Genomic DNA, 19,896 nt, shown 5'->3' with positions numbered 1-19,896 from the left:
AAGGCAGTTGTTGGGTTTCTTTGATGGCCTGGTGCTGAATTAATAAGCACATACAGCATGTCTCAGTTTTCAAATAAGTCAGGACACTGTGTAAAATGTAGATAGAAACAGAACGAGACGATTTGCAAAACAACAGAAGCCCATATTTAATTGAAAATAGCACAAAGACAACATGTCAGATCATGAAACTGAGAAAGTTCATTGTTGTTGAAAATTACATCCTCATTTAGAATTTGATGCCAGCAACACGCTTCAGAAAAGTTGGGACAGGGTTTGTTTACCGCTCTGTTGCATCACCTCTTCTTTTAACAACACCCTGTTTGGGAACTGAGGAGACCAACTGCTGTCATGCCGAATGTTTTCCCATTCTTGCTTGACGTGCGACTTCAGCTGCTCAACAGTTTGGGTGTTTTGACATTGTCTTGCTGAAATAAGTTAGGCCTTCCCTGAAAAAGACATTGTGTACTTGGCAGCATATGTACTCCAGAACATGTATATGTGGTTCAGCATTAATGGAGCCTTCACAAGTGTTACCCATGTGTCATGTGCACTAATGCCCCCTCATACCATCACAAGTGCTGGCTTTTGAACTGTGTGCTGACAACCAGCCGGATGGTCCCTCTCCTCTTTAGCCACGAGGACACGGCCTCTATGATTTCCAAAAAGAATTTCAAATATCGACTCGTCAGACCAGAGGACGGTTTTCCACTTCACCTCAGTCCATCTTAAAAGAGCTCAGGACCAGAGAAGGCGGCTGCGTTTCTGGATCTGGTTTATATTCGGTTTCCTCTTTGGTTTTCAGCCTTGTCCCTTGACACATCTTCAGCTTCTCTGAATCTTTTAATGACATAATGTGCTGTAGACAATGACAGTTTTTAATTTAATTTACTATTTTACACTGAGAAACATTATTCTGAAACTGTTTCACTATTTGCCAGCGCAGTGTGTCACAGAGAGGTGAACCCCTCCTCATCTTTACTTCAGAAACACTCAGCCTCTCTCAGAGTCTCTTTTTATACCCGATCATGTGACTCACCTGTTGCCAGTTAACCAAATTAACTGTGAGATGTTCCACCAGCTGTTTTCTTTTAAGCTTCACAACATTTCCAGCCTTTTGCTGCTGGCATCAAATTCTAGATGTGGATATCATTTTCAAAAAACAATGAAATTTCTCAGTTTCAACATCTGATGTGTTGTCTTTGTGCTATTTTCAATTAAATATGTGGTTTGAGTGTCACATTTTGTTTTTAAGAAAAAAAATTACACAGCATCCTTTTGGAAATAGGGTTTCACCTGCCAGAAGAAGAATCAGTTCAATGATATCTGCCAAGAGGAGGACATCTGGACAACAACTGCATCATACAAACAGAGAAAATGAAATAATAACAACAGACTGCAAACATTTTACATTTGGTGTTTCAACCATTTGGTAGCCAGTGTCCAGCAGGGGAGGGAGAATATGACAGAGACAACGTAAGTCAGGACAAACTGTTGTGATCTCTGGGAAGAACAAAGTAGGACATTCAGGGTTCAATTGCATGATATCAGCACATCAACTGCTGCTACAAATTTCCTCAGAAGTTTGCATTTCACACTCATCAAGAGCAACAAACCATAAAAACTGGTAAAATCATAATAAATATTAATATGATATTAAATTATATTTGTTTGGTGGACACTTTTGTCCAACTTACAACAAGTGCATTCAAACACGGGGTATCATGTGATGAGTCTGGAAACCAGATAGTTACTGAACAGGTGCATGTGGACACCTGGTAGAACTGATAGATCCTCTCCCTTAATACCTCAAGCTTTCAAGTCTTAGAAATTAAAGTGGTGTTCATTTTAGAGATGGTGTTGCTCAGAAAATTTAACCTGCTCCACCTCCACAACAACCGCCAGTAAAATGTCTCTGGCTTTTGTCACATTTAACTGCTTGGTTGTGTTTTTGTCTGCAGAGCCACATCTGGCTCTAACCACAGCAGTAAGCACCATTAGGTGAGCTGAAATTTTCACTTTCATCCAAAACACAGTCACCTGTGAATGTCCTGCTAGGTCCTGTGATTGATAACTCTTTTTATGTGTCCTCTGGGTCATGTGCGGTAGTGTAATATATTTGTCATGGGCTCAGGTGCTAATTGTTTGGTAGGACCTTGGAATCACACCCAGACCTTCTACTTGGCACGGTGGATTACAGCTGACCCAAGAGGCCACAATCGACAGATCCCCTCCATCCCTCTCTGTCTTTGTGAAGGCAGCACACTCTGCCCTCATCCAGCCGAAGGACACACGGGTAAAACACATCAGTCAGGGAACAATGACACATGTGGGTCAGAACTGGCAGATGAGCTTTTTCACTATAAAAACACCTTTATTTCACTGTCCTTCAGATGGGATCCATCAATGAATATTCACCCTTGCCAAAAATATCTTAAGCTGCTCGATGCTCCACTATGTTCACTGTGCGCAGCACTAAAAACCCACTGAGCGCTATCTGCCCTGCACCAAATGGCTGCAAATGGTTTTCCAGTACCAATATTCTCGTCTGCTGGTAGTGTTGGTTTTATTAGCAGGAAACTGGACAACAGGGCAACGAGGAACATTAGGGGTCCTTGACACAGAAAAAGGTGAGAAGCCAACAGTCTCGTAAAAACCAGCTATGTAGAAAACTTTTGAAAAGCGTGCATGAATGAAAAAAGCACCCCAGACCTTTGTTTCCCTCTCTGAAAGTCCAAGCTCATGGTGACCAGCACATGCACATGTACGTCCACCTACACCTGCTGCTTTGAGTTCAAGGTCAGTGACCTGATGTGCTGATTTTGAACCTTTCTGACCTAAATGTGATGTGACATAAAGGTGAGTGCATCGTACCTGTGGGCGTCCTCGGCCCTTTTTTACCATCAAACCAGAACATAACAGAACATTTGTGACTGAAACATATTGACACCGATCAGTTACGTGGCGATACCAGTATTTTGTTACCTGTGTATTTATGAAACACAGGCTGGGATGCTATTTTCTAATGAGCAGTGATTATTCATCCGGGGCCTTTTGCCAAAGCATGTGTCATCGAGGAATGCACCATCATGACAGAGCAGAAATGCTACCTTTAGTGCCTTTTACAACTCTCCAAACAGCTCGTCCTCTTTCCCTTCCCCCCATTACTGTTTCCTTTGCAGTTTTGTCTTTCTTTTCTGGTTCAAGAACACACAAGACCTGGGGTCATTGTGTTTGTGCAGACATCAGCTGATTTCTGCTTTGCCTCGGGCGGAGAGAGGAAGACAAAGAGGGGAAGAAATCTCCAGACAGAGAGAGCAAAGTCATCCACCTAAAACTGTAAATTGGCTGAGAGTATGAATGTTTCCTTCTATCCGGTGTCCTTGAGTGGATCGTCGGCTCCCTCCCTCCTCTGCGCCGCTGTCTCTGTCAGGCTCTTCGTGGATTTCGGCTGTAGAGGAGAAATGCCTGTGATGCCTCATCACAACATGACGCTGGTGAACATCGACTGCTCTTTCCGACTGTCTTCACGAGTTACCCTCTCTTTTCCGGCCTCATTCAGCTGGCTCGGTGCAGGGGCTGCGTCTGCAGACTCTGCAGTCATTTAAAAATAGTTTGCAATGGGTGGACCCTTTTATTGGCTTCCTGCCTGCTATTTCTGACCTCATTAGATCACATTAACCACACTATTATATAAACTCATTATGTCTTCACAGACTTGAGAATGAGAATAGTAGAAGGGGTGGATCTTTAAACAGAAACCCTGCCAGATTGTATTGTTCTGGAAAGAAATAGTTTAACATTTTGGGAAATACATGCATTAGCTTTCAGAGCTCAATAGGCAACCACTGTAATGTCTGTATGGCTTGCTTAGCTTAGCACAAAGTGGCTATAACCAGAGGAAAAAGCTAGCCTGGCTCTGTCCAAATATAACAAAATCCACATTTCCAGTATGATAAGATCACTAATTAATAAATTATTCTATATATGAAGTGCAGTAACGACATGTTGTGGCCTCACAGTGTCAGTGAGCTAGCGCTTTGGACATAGCCAGGCTAACTGTTCCCCCAGTTGCCACACTTTATGCTAAGCTAAGATAGCGGCTTGCTGTCGCTTCATATTAAGCGGAGACATGAGAGTGGCATCAATCTTCTCATCTAGCTCTCTGCAAGGAAATAATTAAGCATATTTTCCAAAATGTTGAACTATTCTTTCAAGCAAATTTAGTTCGCTGCAGGAGGAGATAAAGCAGCAGCTATGACATGCCCTTCAGTTTTGTGCCCTTGTTCCTCATATAAAACGTCCTCAGGGCTCTGATGTCTTTCATCACACCAACCAAAAGAATTTTACTTTCCCTGTAACTTTAATCAGCTTTATCTCATCACGGTAAACTGTAGTGACAAGTACAACAAAGCAGTGACCACACTGCTCTCAGATTGCTCCATTTGCCTTGATGTGATGAGGTTTGAGGGAGAAAGAGAGAGAGTTTCCCAGTTGAAATCAGATCAGTTACACAGTAATGCAGGCTAATTCTCTTACCTTCACCATACTTAAAATGTAACAGAGCCCCCATGAGAAACCTCCAGCAAATAGATAGCAAGATATAATGTTAATCAGCCAACCAAAATTAAATCAGGATTATCCTGGCAAAGCTGTATCGCTCACACACTAATATTTTACTGAAGCATTTGGAAAAATGCCCAAATATGAGCCATTACGTCTACACCCACTGCTCAGAAGTGACGTTAAGCCCGCAGAAGAATTTGCTAATAGGTCTGTGTGGAAGGGCTCCGACTCAGTGAAAAGCAGCTGGCAGAGAGCAAGAAGTCAAGACGACTCAAGTAACCATGACCACATTTAATCAGCAGCAGGCTCTTACACAAAGACAATAAGCAGTTCATTAGAGTTACTGCTGAGGCGGTGGTTTGAAAAGGAAAACAGTCACACACCCAGGCAACAGAGAGTCAACAACAAGAGACTCCCGTTTGTTGGTACAGCGCTCTTTGTTTTACAGTTGGTTTACTGTCAAAAAGGTCACTCGTAACAGTCAATTACAGATATATATCTGTATATGTTATTCTAAGCAGATATAATGAAATGTAGATAGATAGATAGATAGATAGATAGATAGATAGATAGATAGATAGATAGATAGATAGATAGATAGATAGATAGATAGAGGATCTTTTTTGTAAGTCACACCAAAGCTTTCAGGCCTTCAGATCCAACAATGAAGTCAAAATGAAACAATATAGCCTACAAAATCCCACCAGCAACATATAAAAAGTGTGATTTTAAAGCTTGAATTCTGGCTGCTCTGAAGTTTTTGCTCCCTCTTGCTGATGACCCTTCACCCTCCCATCTCTACTTTGGAAAAATTCAAAATGGCCCGAGGAGCTTTGGAAGCTGTGCTGCACCCATGTAGGAATTTACAATATGTACGTGTGTGCCAGGATTTATTGATTTGTATGTTGCCGCTAGCCAGACGTGTCTGCCTGAATGGACAGAAAACAAAGACATGAACCAGAATGGCCACTCATACTGTATGCCTGGCTGCGGGTCACATTTCACGCCTCTGCCGCCGTGTGAGCCCAGCATCAGCTGAGCCTGGAGGAGGAGAGAGTTCGTTTGCACCCCGGCAGCAGGGTAGGTAGACAAAAAGAGACCTTTCCATTCTGCTATGACAAGAAAAAAAAAAAAAAAAAAAAACTCCCACTGCAGTAATTCTGCACCTGACAGCTCTCTCACATGGAAGCAGTGTGAAAATCCAACTAAAACAAGCATGAACAGTCTGGATCAGAAGCTTATTTGCCTCTCTGCGTGTTTGCTTTCAATGAGAGCTGCCATTCACACCTTTCAATTGCTATTCATTTCTGCTATCGCTCACATCTCGTCTGCACAATGCGCCGCCTTTGTGTGCTGAATTAGACCTATTGTACGTGCAAACCTTCATCCGCCTGTTTCGTGATCTCTCATCGCTTTGCCTTTGTGCAGACAGAGAAATTCATTTCAGCTCTTTTATTACAGCGCAACCGCACATTACCATTACCTGCCCTTTTTTATATGGCCAAATGGAATAAATGAGCGCTTAGCAGCACCATAAACATGGTAACACAATGCTGACACATGGACAAATGTGAGCTCTTGATTAGAAACACTCTTGTCTTGCAGCTAACAAACACTGTTGATGTTTTAGCTCCCATGCAAATAACTTGATACTAATTCTTCCATTATAACAATATTGAACGCATCCCTCTCGACCTGCCCCGGGTGCCAATATTTAAAGCCTAACCCACATTTCCGTCATGAGTTTGTCATTTGGTGGTGAAGCCTCTTGGGGACTTGTTTCTGTGAGTTGCCCATGCAGGGCAGGCGCCCAGGTCTGCTGTAGCGCCAGATGGTGGTTCATTAGATCCTGTGTGTTGTGTGTTTGGTGTGAAGCGTGGGAGGAGCAGGGCGGATGTTTGTTCCCATCAACAGCCAGACTTTAAGTCTGGCTTCATCCCTTTATAATGCGTCCATGCCTCAGAGTGCCTGGCAAAGCAAAGTGATACTAGAGTGAAGTGCGATTGGAGGATACGTCGCCTTTTGTTTCGTTCGTGGTTTAAGTCGTGCTCCTGCTCGCTTCAAGAAGACTCGTGTTTGTCTTGGCACTTCACATGTTTCAATCCCGACATGTCAGGGGAGGAGAAAACATCTCTGACAATCAAAAGCCGAGCAGCTAAACCTAAGCTGCAGTAGTACTTGAATCTAGTTAACTTGAAATGAGTTGGTCATTGTTCTGGTTTGTATTTTTGACTTAAACATGAGCAAAACTGCAAGATCTGAACGAATAAGCTCATATTTCACGTTTGCATACTGCATCTTCAATCTGTCATGAACAAATCTTGTTGTATTTCCCTTTTGCTGATGAACTCACTTGGCCTCTGTCAACCCCTGTGCCTTTCAACAACACCCCGTAAGGTGTTCATTTATTCATTCATCAGCGGATTACTGCAAATGTTTAGGAGAAAAGAGCAGCAACAGCACACGGTGTTATCAATAGCAACAGTGGAGTCGTTTGGTGGAGAACAGTTGACATTTTCACATCTCGAAACAGTCATGGTTTTAGTACAAACACACGAGGATCTTTGCCCCGTAGCGCTGTGGTCTGTTGAGGCTCCAGATGATGTTATACATCACTGAAATATTCTTTCAGTTCTTCTTGGGAATACACCACGAAGCTAATTGGACCCAGAAATAAAAAGTAATGAACATCACCAACTGCGTGACCTTGAAGATGACAGCAACCCGAAGGAACATGATGCTCTTCCTGCAGCTGCAGGAGACAATGAAGGATGTTTTAAAAGATGCATCATGGGTGATATAAGATACAGTATTGAGCAGTTATTGACATACATATATATACATATATATCAGACTGTTTAGATAATAAGCACGCAATTTTTAATGGCACACGCAAGTCAAGTCAACAATACTGGAAAACAGTATTTAAAGAGTGGCTATGGAGAGCTCAAGTGCTCCAGAAAGAAAGTGTTTGCAGAAGGCTTGGGACATATTGAGGTGACAGAAAGTTGCTGGAAGTTGAATCTTGACTTAAGCACAGCAATCTTTACACACACACATATAGAGAAACTAGCATAAAACAAACACAATAATAGTCATGAGAACATTTTCCTGAATGAGGTAAAACCACATCGAAGCCACCTGTGTCTGGGCTGTTTGCTCATCGTCTGTGTTTGCTGTAGCTGCACAACGCGCTGGCGGTGACTGACAGGACGACGGTTGACGGCAAACAGTACGATGAGTCGTGCATGCACTCACAGACGTTTCTGGCCGTCAGCCCAGGCGACTCATCTCAAACACTCAGCAAAACACATCAAACGCGCAAACTCAAACGTAATCTGAAACTTTAGGAAGCATACGCAGCGACGCACACGACAGTTTGGTTGAGACTTGGATGAACATAAACTCAAGCGGCATTAGTGATCTAACGTCGGCGTGTTGCACACCTGGCCTGTTATATTTCAGCCTTTGGCCCTCCATGACTCTAACAACATGAGGCTTTGCATTGTGGGTGGTGTGATAGAAACCTGACCTCGCTCCTTGCAGATGTTGTGGTTTGAGCTCCTCCAGCTGCTCACACACACACACACACACACACACACAGGCTGCCACAAGGCCTGCACTTGTACTTTCCGCCACTCTTTCTCCTCTCCCCGGCCCATTTACACTGTCACATGGTGTGCAGATAGAGGTTGATGATGAGAGACTGCATGAGAAAGGGCACAATTACAGTAACCATGAGCTAGGGAAGAGCAGGTGCTACTATAAAAAAAAGTGGATCACGTGGGTGTGTGTCTGTTCTTGGCAGGAGACTGCACAACATCCAGCTGCAGCAGAATATCCAGGCTGGATGCCTTTTCATGGAGGAATGCGGTGTAAGGGAGGCAGATTGGTACCTGGCTTTGTTGATAAGATGAACATAAGAAGAGAGAGGAACAAAAACACCCTCTGTCTCCATCCTCAACCTCTCTCTCCTTGCTTCATGTTATCTTAGAGGCTTAAAATCTTTATACGAAAGCTTCTACTTACGACCACAAAACATCAAAGGTTCTGTTTGATCTTACACTTTACACGTTTGTTTCTGTACTTTGTGAAAAATATGTGGTCAGCAGCCAATCCAGCTGGATTTTTTTTTTAAATATTATTTTAGTGTCTTGAAAAGCCTAACATCCCCACAGACAACAGGAACATTGTCCAAATTTCCACCAACGGTGCACACATTCCATGTAACAGTATGACCCGCAATGAGCTAGCATTGAAACAGTCTACAGTCTTGAGCTAAATGCTAATGCCAGCATGCTAATATCCTCACAGTAACAGTTCTAACATGCTGCATCCTTCACAAGTGTAATACCTGTGTCTATGTGCTTCACCATCTTAGTTTAGCGTGTTATCATGCTGAGATTTGCTAATTAGCACTAAACCCAAAGCAGTGAAAGCTCAGGCTGATGTGATATTATTAGTTTTACAGGTACTTGTTCTTAAACCAAAGTATTGGTGAAATACTGACCTGATGATGGCGCTAGAGGAAAAGGCTGTGGATCACCTTAGTGTCATGAGGGTGACATGAATGTCTGTGCAAAATTTCACCGTAATCCATCTAATAAGTGTTGAGATACTTCAGTCTGGCCTGATAGTAGTTTGTTTTTTTTCATACCAACAATGCACAGAACATTATTCAAATGACCTCCAGAGTTTGACACATTGTATGAAACGAAATGATCTGCAGTGAAGAAGAAAGCCGTGCTCGACAAGAGAAAAGCACGCTAATGTACGGCACACAGACGTTGGGTGGAGCAGGCGGGTGGCATGTTAAATGGAGGTATAGTAAAAATTGATGGAGCAGCAGGAATCTCTCGCGCCTCTGGGACCCGACAGACTGAAAGCTGACTCCCTCGTCTTTGACATATAGACCACCAGAGCTTTGCACTCTTGTTATTACGCACATAAATTACACCCGCAGCACGGCGAGCACTTGTCAAAGTGTTATGTCGCACCGGGGAACAAAGACAAATAAGTTGTGAGTAAGTAGGTGAGTAAATAACACACAAAGGTGCTTCTGAGGATTGGAGTTTGTTTTCCAGAGATTAAAGGTCATTCATCCTGAGATAGCTGCTGTATGCAAATACATTTAGCTTCATTGGGCTGTACATTATTGATTGCATTTAATCAATACAGAATAATGACTGGAGTCAGAGGTCAGCATTAATATAATGTCCACAGATGAGTATGTGGAGCTGGAGTCATATATGTGGCTTTACATGAAATCAAATACGATTTTTTTGCCTTATGATTCATTAATAGTTTGTATAACATAAAGTGTGTGGACCTGATGGCATAGTGGATTTATACCAGCTCACTTATTATGCAACTGTAGCTTTAAAGAGTGTATTACTGTATAAATAACAGCTCTGCAGTTGAACAGGTTGGTGAAATGAAGAAGTAAAGTTATAGAGACTGTGACTACACACTTTCTGAATGGGAGTCATATCAAAGCTACATGTTATTCTAATGCCAAATTCAGTCAAGAATCTGAAGCCAGACAGATCCTTCGTCACCATGGGGTGTAACGGCGGAGCTCTGTTCCCACATTATCAACACCGAGCTGTCACCGGGAGAGGAAGAAGTGCACATTAATTTGCACTTATTGAACCAGTTAATGAACTATTCAGGAAACTACCAATATTCAGTGTTTGCCTCATTGCTCCTGCTGAACATAAAGTCCTGCTATCGAGCAGACTAATTAAAATCACAAATCAAAATCTTCTGGTTTTTATGTTTTATTAGGCTTCATAGATTAACGTTTATTGCTTTTGTTGACATGCTGAATAAAGACATAAATGTCACCATCTGGCGTGCGAAGCAGGAGACTCTGATCTCTGAGTCACGTCTCTGTGAGAGACGGTGAGAAGACAGAAACATACAGAAATCCCTCAGGTGGCGGTGGGGCCCATAAGAAGAAGTTGTGTATAAATACTGATCCAAGCTGATTTCAGACAGTGGAAACACAATTACCAGGTAATGAGGTCACTTTTAGCCAGGCTAGCTCTGCGGCGCTGGGGAGGTCAGTTTTGGTTGGTCGATCAGTCAACAGTTTCGGATTACAATGAATGGATGTTGTCTCTGGAGGATAAAACCTTGTTATTTGTTGCTACCCCGACTTTTCATTTAGCGCCATCATCAGATAATGACAACGTGCAATGCCAACAAATGGCAAAGGATATTTTGACATTTTTTTCTTCTTTATATTCAAACTTTACGTTTCTTTACACCTCAATATTTAATTTGATGTTGTGACAGCAATGTGGTAATGGTCTGGTTAGGTTTAGGCACAAAAACATCTTGGCTGGAGTCAGAAAAAGATAATTTTTTGGCTAAAAATTCCCAGTTTTAGGGCTCAAACAGAGGCCTGTTGCTTGGCAGTTGTCTCTAAAGCTCGTCAGTTGTTTACCTGTTGTAGAAACGTTAATACAATACTTATGAAAATTTACAAATGTAGTGTATCAGGTGGTTTTCAGAAACAAACAATGCTAACATTTTATTCTTTATTATCATCATTTTATGAATTTAATTCTAACTAAAGCCTCACAGAGCTGCTAGTGTGGCTGCAGACCATTAGTATTGTTAGGTCATATGAAATTATTTAATGTATGGAAAAAGAGATCATGGACTGACTGCAAGGAACTGACGTCCTGATGTGACATTTATTACTTCTTCACATCTGTTCCACAACTCAAAATAGAAACATCTGCTCTTTCGGATATATACCAACCCTGAGAATAAGATGGAAAAAACTGGGCGAGCATTGAGGTATGGAACGGCCAGTAAGGCTGAATAGTTTAAAATTTTTAGTCACATTTGAAAGGGTTGCACATGCTTTTCTGTAGAGAATGAGCCTGAATCAACTCCAAATGATGACTGAGAGACCACCAAAACGAGCGAGAAGCAGACTTTCAACAATACTCGCCTTCGGATAATAATAGGTCTGCTCTAATTACCTGTGCGCGGACACAGCGTGCACTCTATTTAACAGTTTGATGCGGACAGGCCAGGTTGAAGGTAAACGGGATCGCTCATTCCTGAGCTCAGTGCCGACACATTTTGCATTTGACCTTCCTGCGTCTCCGTATCTCCTCTCTCACACTGAGGATCAATTGCTTCTCCAGTTAAGCTTTTATTGCTGATGATGGATCAGTGGGGGTTGTTTGTTATTCGCTACTATACGCCCCCACCCTCACACCAACCATTCACCCTCCAGACATCAATATTCCCATGACCCTTTTAAAACAACCCCTCCACTCAGCTGCACAGGCCAGGCCAGACTATTGCAACTTTGCATAATCAATATCTTTAAGAAATAAAAAAAAAAGGAAAAGGCAGCGTAGAGATCTGTGTCTGAACACCTCCTAACCACCACCCACCACCCGCTCACCCACCTGCCCTGCGCCTTGAGTGCCTCCTCGCAGCCGGGGATGTTTGCACTGGAGGCAGCTGATTGAGAATCGATAGCTGAACTCGCCGTCGCTCGGAGGCTGACAAGGACAACAGACAAGGACATCTCGGCAAATGAAGATAATTCAGCAGCCCTGCCTTATCTATTTGTTCCTGTCTCTTTATCTAATTTGGCAGTGAGACAACAGAATAGGAGACACAAGCCTTTCTTTTATGCCCACACCAGCAGCACAAGAGGTTTGCTGAGGTTTTGTCTCTCTGGGATGTGTGAGATTTCAGGCTTTGCTGCCAGCTATGACCTTTCTGCACAATGATTTTTTCTTTTTTTACCCTTTTTTTGATTTCTATTGAGGCCGGGCAGTCAGGCAAGTGGCTTATGAAATGTCGCCCTTCACTTGGTTCAGCTAAGACGGTGGTCACCTGCGACTTGACTGACAGGTACTGACGGCCCGTGGGGACCTGGGAGGCATGTGGGGGAGAGAGACGGCTGTCTGCTGGTTTCCCTTCCTGCCTCCCTCCCTCGCTCCTTTCCTTCCTTTGTGTTGTGTGTGAGATGCAGCTCCCCAGCGAGTGAGAGGGAATTTCAAAGTGCCTGCTGAGGAGAGATGAGCTGCACAGATAAGCAGTCCAGGTGAGCGAGCTAATCCTGCCGTTACGCCTCGCAGGCACACAACACAATTGAGATTTCCTAAGTGTCTGTCAAGACCAAAGGCAAGCCTATTGAATTTTCCTGTTTTCACCATCCTCTATGCTTAATACCCGAGCGGCGCTCAATAATTTATACATTTAACTTTCTAGTAAAAGTGGAAAATATGGTATCTTGATATTGAACCAAGGATTACATACAACATCCACTCTGAATAATGCATTGACAGAAAGTCTGATGTTGATGAATAATTCCCTGCAAGCCTGAAGTTGATTTTTTTTTTTTTTTACATTAATCCAACAGAAACAAGAATCTAATCCATCGTTTCAGGGAAGCTGATAGCTGAAGCCGATACTGATATTTGATATTGTGCGAGCAGTAACTATAGGCTGACCTACACTCGCAGTCGATAGAGATCCCCCTCCCTCTCAGCTGTGCCAGCTGTGCTCTGGGCACACTGAACCCTATTCTGGGTAACGTGATCCCGACCAGGGTGGCACTCACAGCAGGGGAGCATCTGCTGTGGGACCGTGGAAGCAGGACAACTGCGTCCCAGTCACATGCTATTATGTGTGATGAGCACCAAATCTGTGCAGCGGTGGATGACGGTCACTCCCGAGCGGAGAAGAAATGCTAACGTTTATTTCTTGAAGTGCTGACACGGTCGAATATCAGAAATCAATATGGTATAAGCGCTTCCATCTGGTTAGAGTAGACTTTCAACCTACTGGATTGCATCTAACTTTACTGCCTGTCAGCATATTTTGCGAGGCTAATAAAATGCCAACATGTCATTCTAGTGTGAGATCAGTCCCATGCATATTTTTGCTGCAGCTCGTTTTCCATTTTCACTCTCTGCTGCTGGCCCGGCCTCTGTCCACGGACACTTCTCCAGATTTCCCTGATGCCAAAGTCGTTTGGCACCTCTCTTTAGTGGTCGAACTCCTGATCTTCCCCTCCACAACACACCCTGGATCCCTCCTCCATCTGAAACAGGCAACACTTTCGCCTTGTGCCAGTGTGAGCTCCCATCTGCTGTCCTGGCACCGCGTACGCTCATGTAGATTAACTACCTCATCTGACTGCACGCCGCTCCTGGCCAAGCCCCGAGCCCGTCCACACATGACCGTCCAGGCATTTTTATAGGCTGCTCTAGTTTGGAGTGGCCTGATGGAGAGGCCATGTGACCTCCGGGTTCCTTCATGAAGTGGTTGGACTTTAATTGAAATTGCTTCGTAACCTCAGACAAGCTTTGCTGACACAGAGGTGGTGCAAAGGTTAAAAAAAAAATCCAAGATCTGCAGCTGGTTCCATCTCCCTCAAAGGTGCATCCAATGGGGAAAAAATATATATCCAAAAAAAAACTCTACCCACAGTTCAATGCAGCTGCATACCCACCAGCCCCTGGAGGACATGATAGAGCTGACCACACTGCAGCAGCTGGGCTGGAGGTTTAGGCAGGAAGTAGCAAACACATTTAATTGTATTTCTACCTGCACCCAAAAAGGCTTATGATTAATTATTCAGTGAGTCCTTTGCCGTCCCTGCGGTGAAAGCAACATCTGTCATTTATTTAAAGCTCACCAACTCACAGGGAATCAAGTCACAAACACATTATGTTTCATGTTTCCATTTGCAAGTCTTAGCACAGCTGCCGTTTACAAAACAGAGGATGAAAAAGTCTCGCAGAGAAGGTTATCTTGGCTTTCACCTGCAGGAGCTCAACAAGGTTACTGTGCAAAATGAGGTCTTTGTCTTTTGTCTGAGGCTGGAGAACAGGTATCAGCTGGCTGATGAAGACAGGAACTCAGCTCTCAGTCCATCTTCATGTTCATATCAGTCACACCACAAGGAGCACAAACTCAGAGCTCACCTCGGAAATCTTTGACCGCCTCTGCGCAGGCGACAGCTGTGGCATGAGGCATTATGTTTTAGGTTGTCCGTCCATCCGTCTGTTCATCCGTCTGCCCGTCTGTCCCATTGTTGTGAATGCGATATCTCAGGAACGCCTGGAGGGAATTTCATATCTGGCACAAATGTCCACTTGGACACAGGGATGAAATAATTAGATCTTGATGCTGTGACCTCACTAAACACATTTTTGGTTATAAATCAAGAATTCATGCATTATGACAAATATTGACAAACTACGACCAAACGTAACACAAATGTGTCATTTTATAACCCAAAGCTCAAAGGTCAGCTTCACTGTGATCACATGGTTCTTCAAAAAAAACCCTTCTGGCCTTTATTCAACCATAACTCAGCAACAGAGGGAGAGATTGTGACCGTTTGGTCAGATGTTGAATTGCTGTCACTAATCTTTGGTGTCCACCTTAAGACTGTGGTAACTGTATCCCTCTTCTGTGCTGTCGGGTTGTAGGTGTGAGAGAAGCATCCTTGTTGACAATTTGTAGCATCAACATCCATATTTTAAGTATTGTAGTTCACCACTAGCTCAGTGGTTCTGCTGATATTGAACTTCAGGTGATTGTTGTTGCACCACGTGATGAAGTTCTCAGTCCTCTGTATCCTCTGTAAAAAATAGTCTCTTCTTGATTTGTCTTTTCAGTACACCTATGGTCCCATGCTGACATATTACATTTACAATGTAATGCTTTTAACGGGCTTCCATAAGATTTGAGGACTTTAATATATCAGTGACTTTTACAATTCGATCATCATTTTGTTTGTTATTCAGATTCTGCTGTTGATGCATTTGGAAATTTGCTTATTCATTTTCTTACTAAGAGTTGGATGAGAAGATTGATGTCACTCTTGTCTACACAAAAAATATAAAGCTAGACCAAACAATCAGCATAGCATATGCAAACACAATCCACCTACCAGCACCTTTAAAGATTTAACAAACTTTATGGTAAAACATTCAAAATCTAAAATTATCAACAGAATATGAGATATAAGAAATAATCTCTATGTATTGTGTTGCTGAGATACCTACAGAAGTAAGCATGCTAACCAGCTAACCAGGTCCTGTCTTGCAGTACCACTTTGTACCCGAAGAGGCGATAGTCTGATTGTACAGGTCAGACCTCCAGAGGTGGGACCTCCTCTTCGGCGCCCACCTGAACCCGCTGTGTCTTCGTCGTCCCCAGAGTCAGTCCTGGTCAGTAAATCACGTCGGTGCAGTTTTCTATGTCATCAAACTGGCCACTGTCATTCTCTGAGACTGTGTTTGGTCCCAGTCTGGCTGTGTTCACTGAGAGGTAGCCGAGCCTGGTTCTGTGCCCGGCTCTGGCCCTGGTGTCCATTCCCTGCCGAGTCCAGCCCCGGGCCTGAAACCCTCGAAGCTCCTGTGCTAACAGTGTAAACAGCAACAACACTCAGCTCCCAGGACAGGCAGAGGCAGCTAATAAGGCCACTAGCTGCACAGCTAGCTGAGCTAACTGGCTAACAGCAGCTACATTTAGCGATTTCTCCGGTGATGTGCTGACTTGTGTGGAGTATGAATTTGCGGGTATTATATCTTGTTTAATTCGTACAAAAAGTGCAAAAAGGCTGTGATTATTATTATTATTATGTGTGATTAGTTGCTGGAACTATTTCTTTGAACAGATCTGGACTATATGAGCGGTATCGATCTAATTTAACAGTCTGAAAGGAAGCAAATAAGTATTCCTTTCATATTTCCCAACATGTTGAATTACTTCTTTAACACACAACTTTTAGTTAGGAATTCTGCCAATAAAAACATACAAAAAATCACTTATTTTTACAACTACATTTATTAAAAAAACAAAACAAAAAACAATAAAGCAACCAGTGTCCCACCAGGGATGAGACAGTTTACGGAGAGAGACATTTTTAAAAGCATACAAACCAGCAAACTGTAATCTAGCAGCATCCAAATGTTGGAATCTCCAAAATCATCATTTATATATTTAAATATATAGTTGTTTTTTTTTTGCCCTGGCAAGCTACACACTTTACAACATACACAGAGCTTTATCTCTCCTTAGTGCAGAAAAAAAAAACAAAAAAACAAATACCCTTAATAAAATAAACAACTTTAGGTTAAATAAGCTTAAATAATAGTGTTAAATACAAGACACTTCTGTGGCAGATATGTACAGAAATAAACACATTTGGCATTGTAAGTGTGGTTCACTGGCGCTTGCTCTAATGCTCTAGAAACCACTGCATAAGAACACATTTTGCTGTGATAAACTACACAGACACACACGCACGCACACATACACACACACACATTCACACACACAATTTCATATCAGTGAGCCACAGACAAGGCATGTGTTTATAAAAGAGAATTAAAAGCAAAGAGAAACAATCCATTTACAACCAAGAGTTTTAGGCACAGTCTCTTCCTGTTTTATAAATACATGTCAAGTACAACTGCTTCTCGACAGGAACTCTTCACGTTTGTGCTAACTTTTTTTTATTTTTCAAACACAGTTTCGTAACTACCACTTTGTTATTGCTAGGACATTGTGACAGTGAATGGAAACTACTGACAAACGTGTGTAGGGAAAGCACCTTTAAACAACAAAATTACTGCCATGTGACCCTACATTACAACACTGAGGAAAAGAAAAAGTGGAATTCATTGAAAAAGAAAAATGGCCCAGAACACCAAACCTTGAAACCTTTGTGACTTTTGGAACCAGGAATCCAGAAATAAAAGGGTCTCAGTTGAGCTACATTCATTCCCTGCCCCCCTCCCCGGCCCGACTGTATGTTTCAAGACCACCACATGTGGATTCCCCTTGGTGCAAGCAGACAGTAAGTACCACTTCATTACGTCCAGTACATTCCTCCCCTCCTCGCCTCACCCTCTCTACTTTCCTGTGTCCGTGAAGGCCGGCACAGAAACAGCTGTGTGACAGTGTGCGCAGTATGATACAGTACAGCTGAGTATACAGTACAGTAGACTGGCGGGACATACGTAGGTAGATTATATGTTGACTACAGTAAATGAGCTTTACATTCCACTACTGTAAGAAGATCCCAGGGACTCAGGCGGGGCCCCCGGGGGTTGCCTTTCTCAATTCCTCTCCAGCACCGGAGATGGGCAGATTTCCCAAGAGTCTCGTTTGCCAGGATGGAGAAACCGTTAACGTTAGAAACAGCCCTGCGCTTCAGACAGAAGAGGATCCCAAAACTAAGGTCCAGATCAGGGTTTTAAGTCTCTCCACACAGGGCTGCACTATAGTCTCCTAAGCAGGGGCTTTTTAAAGAGTCTTGATTACGCTGGGGGCCGGTAATGGTTTGTTCGAAAGTTTGTTTTGCCTGTGGATCATCTGGGAGTCTTAAGTAGGAGTTGAGTGGGTGCCCAGGAGGAGTGAAGGCCGTCTTGCTCTCTCGTCCTCTCTCTTTCTGCGGGTCTCTCTCTCTCTCTCAGGGTTTCTTGTCAATGGTGTGAAAGAACCACTCTGTGAACTTCCTGAGCTGAGCCGCCGCCGTCTGGCTCTCCTCCTGCAGTCGCATGTTGTCCTGTCTCAGGTGTTGCACCTCCTCCTGCAACATCGCCTTATCCTCTTTCTCCTGAACACACACACACACAAACACACACACACACACACACACACACACATAATCAACACCAGGACATGAGGCAAAAATAAATGGATACACAAGAGGCTGATAAAAGCCCTGCTATTACAAGAACATCCGTCTTTCGTCAGCGCTGTGTAAATGGGAGGCATTAAGACGGCAAAGCAGCCTTCTCTCCGTTCTGATAAAAGTGCATTTCCTCTCTCCATTTTAAGCACATTAGTGGACGTGGGGAAATGTTGGGCTGGGAAACAATCATGAAAGGAAGCAGGATATTGAATTAAGTGGACGAGTTTGTATTACATGGACCTCAGGGCGCCCATTACTCAATGTCTATTCTCCTGAGCTGGGTGACACAGACACACACTGTTTGCTGACACGCTGTTTGAAAGCGAAAACCTGCCAAAAACATAATCAAGAAATGAGTTTGATGTGTGCGGACTTACCTTTCTGAGGTCATGCTGCAGCTGCCGAAGGATCACCTCCAACTGGTTGACTTTGCCAGTTAGTGTGGACGGGGAGCTGCTGTTGGGGGACACAATATAGGATGTTGTTAAGACTCAAAAAAGACTAATTTATCACAAAGAAACTGTTAATGGACAATTAGCCAAGTCTGCTCCTCTTAGTTACTGTTGCTACGCCTGTTAAGCTTTCTAGGAATTTTTTAAAACAATGGGCATTTCAAACAGAGGCTGCTAATGGATTTTAGCAGCTTTAGCTAGCGTGTGTGTGGTAATGCTTATCCTAAAACGAAATCAGTTAGTTGAAATCTCCATAGCCAGCTGGCTTTTTAGTGTCTCCAGATGATTTGTGTTAACACAACAGGCCTGTAAAAGGTAAATATGATGGTAACCTACTCGACATTATGCTAACAGACTGAGGCTGAAGACTAAGGGGGTCCGGAAGTGTAGGAGCAGCATTGTTGGTGTATTGCAGTATAGAGCTAGTTAGCCCTAGCCCCAAAATATAATTGGGCAAAAAAGGCTTGAGGTCGAGAATAACCGGCAAATACTCTCAAACACCCTGACATGGACACATGTAGATTCTGGAGTGTAAATGTTTCCAAACCACATAAAAAGCAGGACAGTGCCACCAATGTTACTACACCCTGATATACTCTAAACAGCTTGGCTCCTTTTCTAACATTACCTATAACCTCATATATCAGTATACAGTAGTTCGCTATTACATCCCCCTTGCCTTTGGATATAACACTCAGCTATTGTTGTAGGTAGTAGCTGGCACGCAGCTGATGTTAGAGCAGATCAACATGCTGTTTATTTCAATCCTCATACTTTGGCTCATGACTGTTTTGTAAAGGTAAGAAAAAAGACACCGCCTTCAAAACTCTTGAGATACTGAGTATGACTCTTATTAGAACCTCATGCACACCACTTCATCATGTGGAGAAATCCAAAGCTTGACAGGCTTGCTGTGCCTGGTTATGGTTACTAAGCTATGATTGGGCAATCGCTGATGTCCGGGTTTTTGAAAACAGTCAGTTTTTTGCTTGCTACAGGAGCGTTGGTGTGTCTGTGTTCGTCGGTAAAGCCTACTCTGCTTCCAGTGCTGCTCCCTCGGCCTCCACCACTCGTCTGGTCAGCTCTCTGGAGATCTGCAGAGCCTCTGCCCGCTGCATGTCCGTCATGGTGCAGAAAGACGCCACGCGCTGGTCTGGAGACAGAACAGGTGACGTAACAGGT

The 19,896-nt window shown here is 43.2% G+C and overlaps 1 protein-coding gene across 1 annotated transcript in view; it reads right to left on the bottom strand.

The window, feature by feature from the left end:
* Nucleotides 1–16,418: 16,418 nt before the first annotated feature.
* LOC121613572 (signal-induced proliferation-associated 1-like protein 2) overlaps nucleotides 16,419–19,896 on the bottom strand; it is an 80,617-nt gene continuing 77,139 nt past the window's right edge. The window contains exons 19-21 of the mRNA XM_041947029.1: nucleotides 19,750–19,867; nucleotides 18,640–18,718; nucleotides 16,419–18,184 (exon numbers count right to left, since the gene is read on the bottom strand). Of these exons, the coding sequence (XP_041802963.1) occupies nucleotides 18,038–18,184; nucleotides 18,640–18,718; nucleotides 19,750–19,867 (344 nt within the window). The 3' untranslated portion in view covers nucleotides 16,419–18,037. The remainder of the gene's footprint in view (nucleotides 18,185–18,639; nucleotides 18,719–19,749; nucleotides 19,868–19,896) is intronic.

The sequence above is a fragment of the Chelmon rostratus genome, chromosome 11, assembly GCF_017976325.1.
Source record: "Chelmon rostratus isolate fCheRos1 chromosome 11, fCheRos1.pri, whole genome shotgun sequence".
Classification (NCBI taxonomy): domain Eukaryota; kingdom Metazoa; phylum Chordata; class Actinopteri; order Chaetodontiformes; family Chaetodontidae; genus Chelmon; species Chelmon rostratus.
The sequence above is the reverse complement of the archived record's forward strand: the minus strand, read 5'-3'. Positions and strand labels throughout refer to the sequence as shown.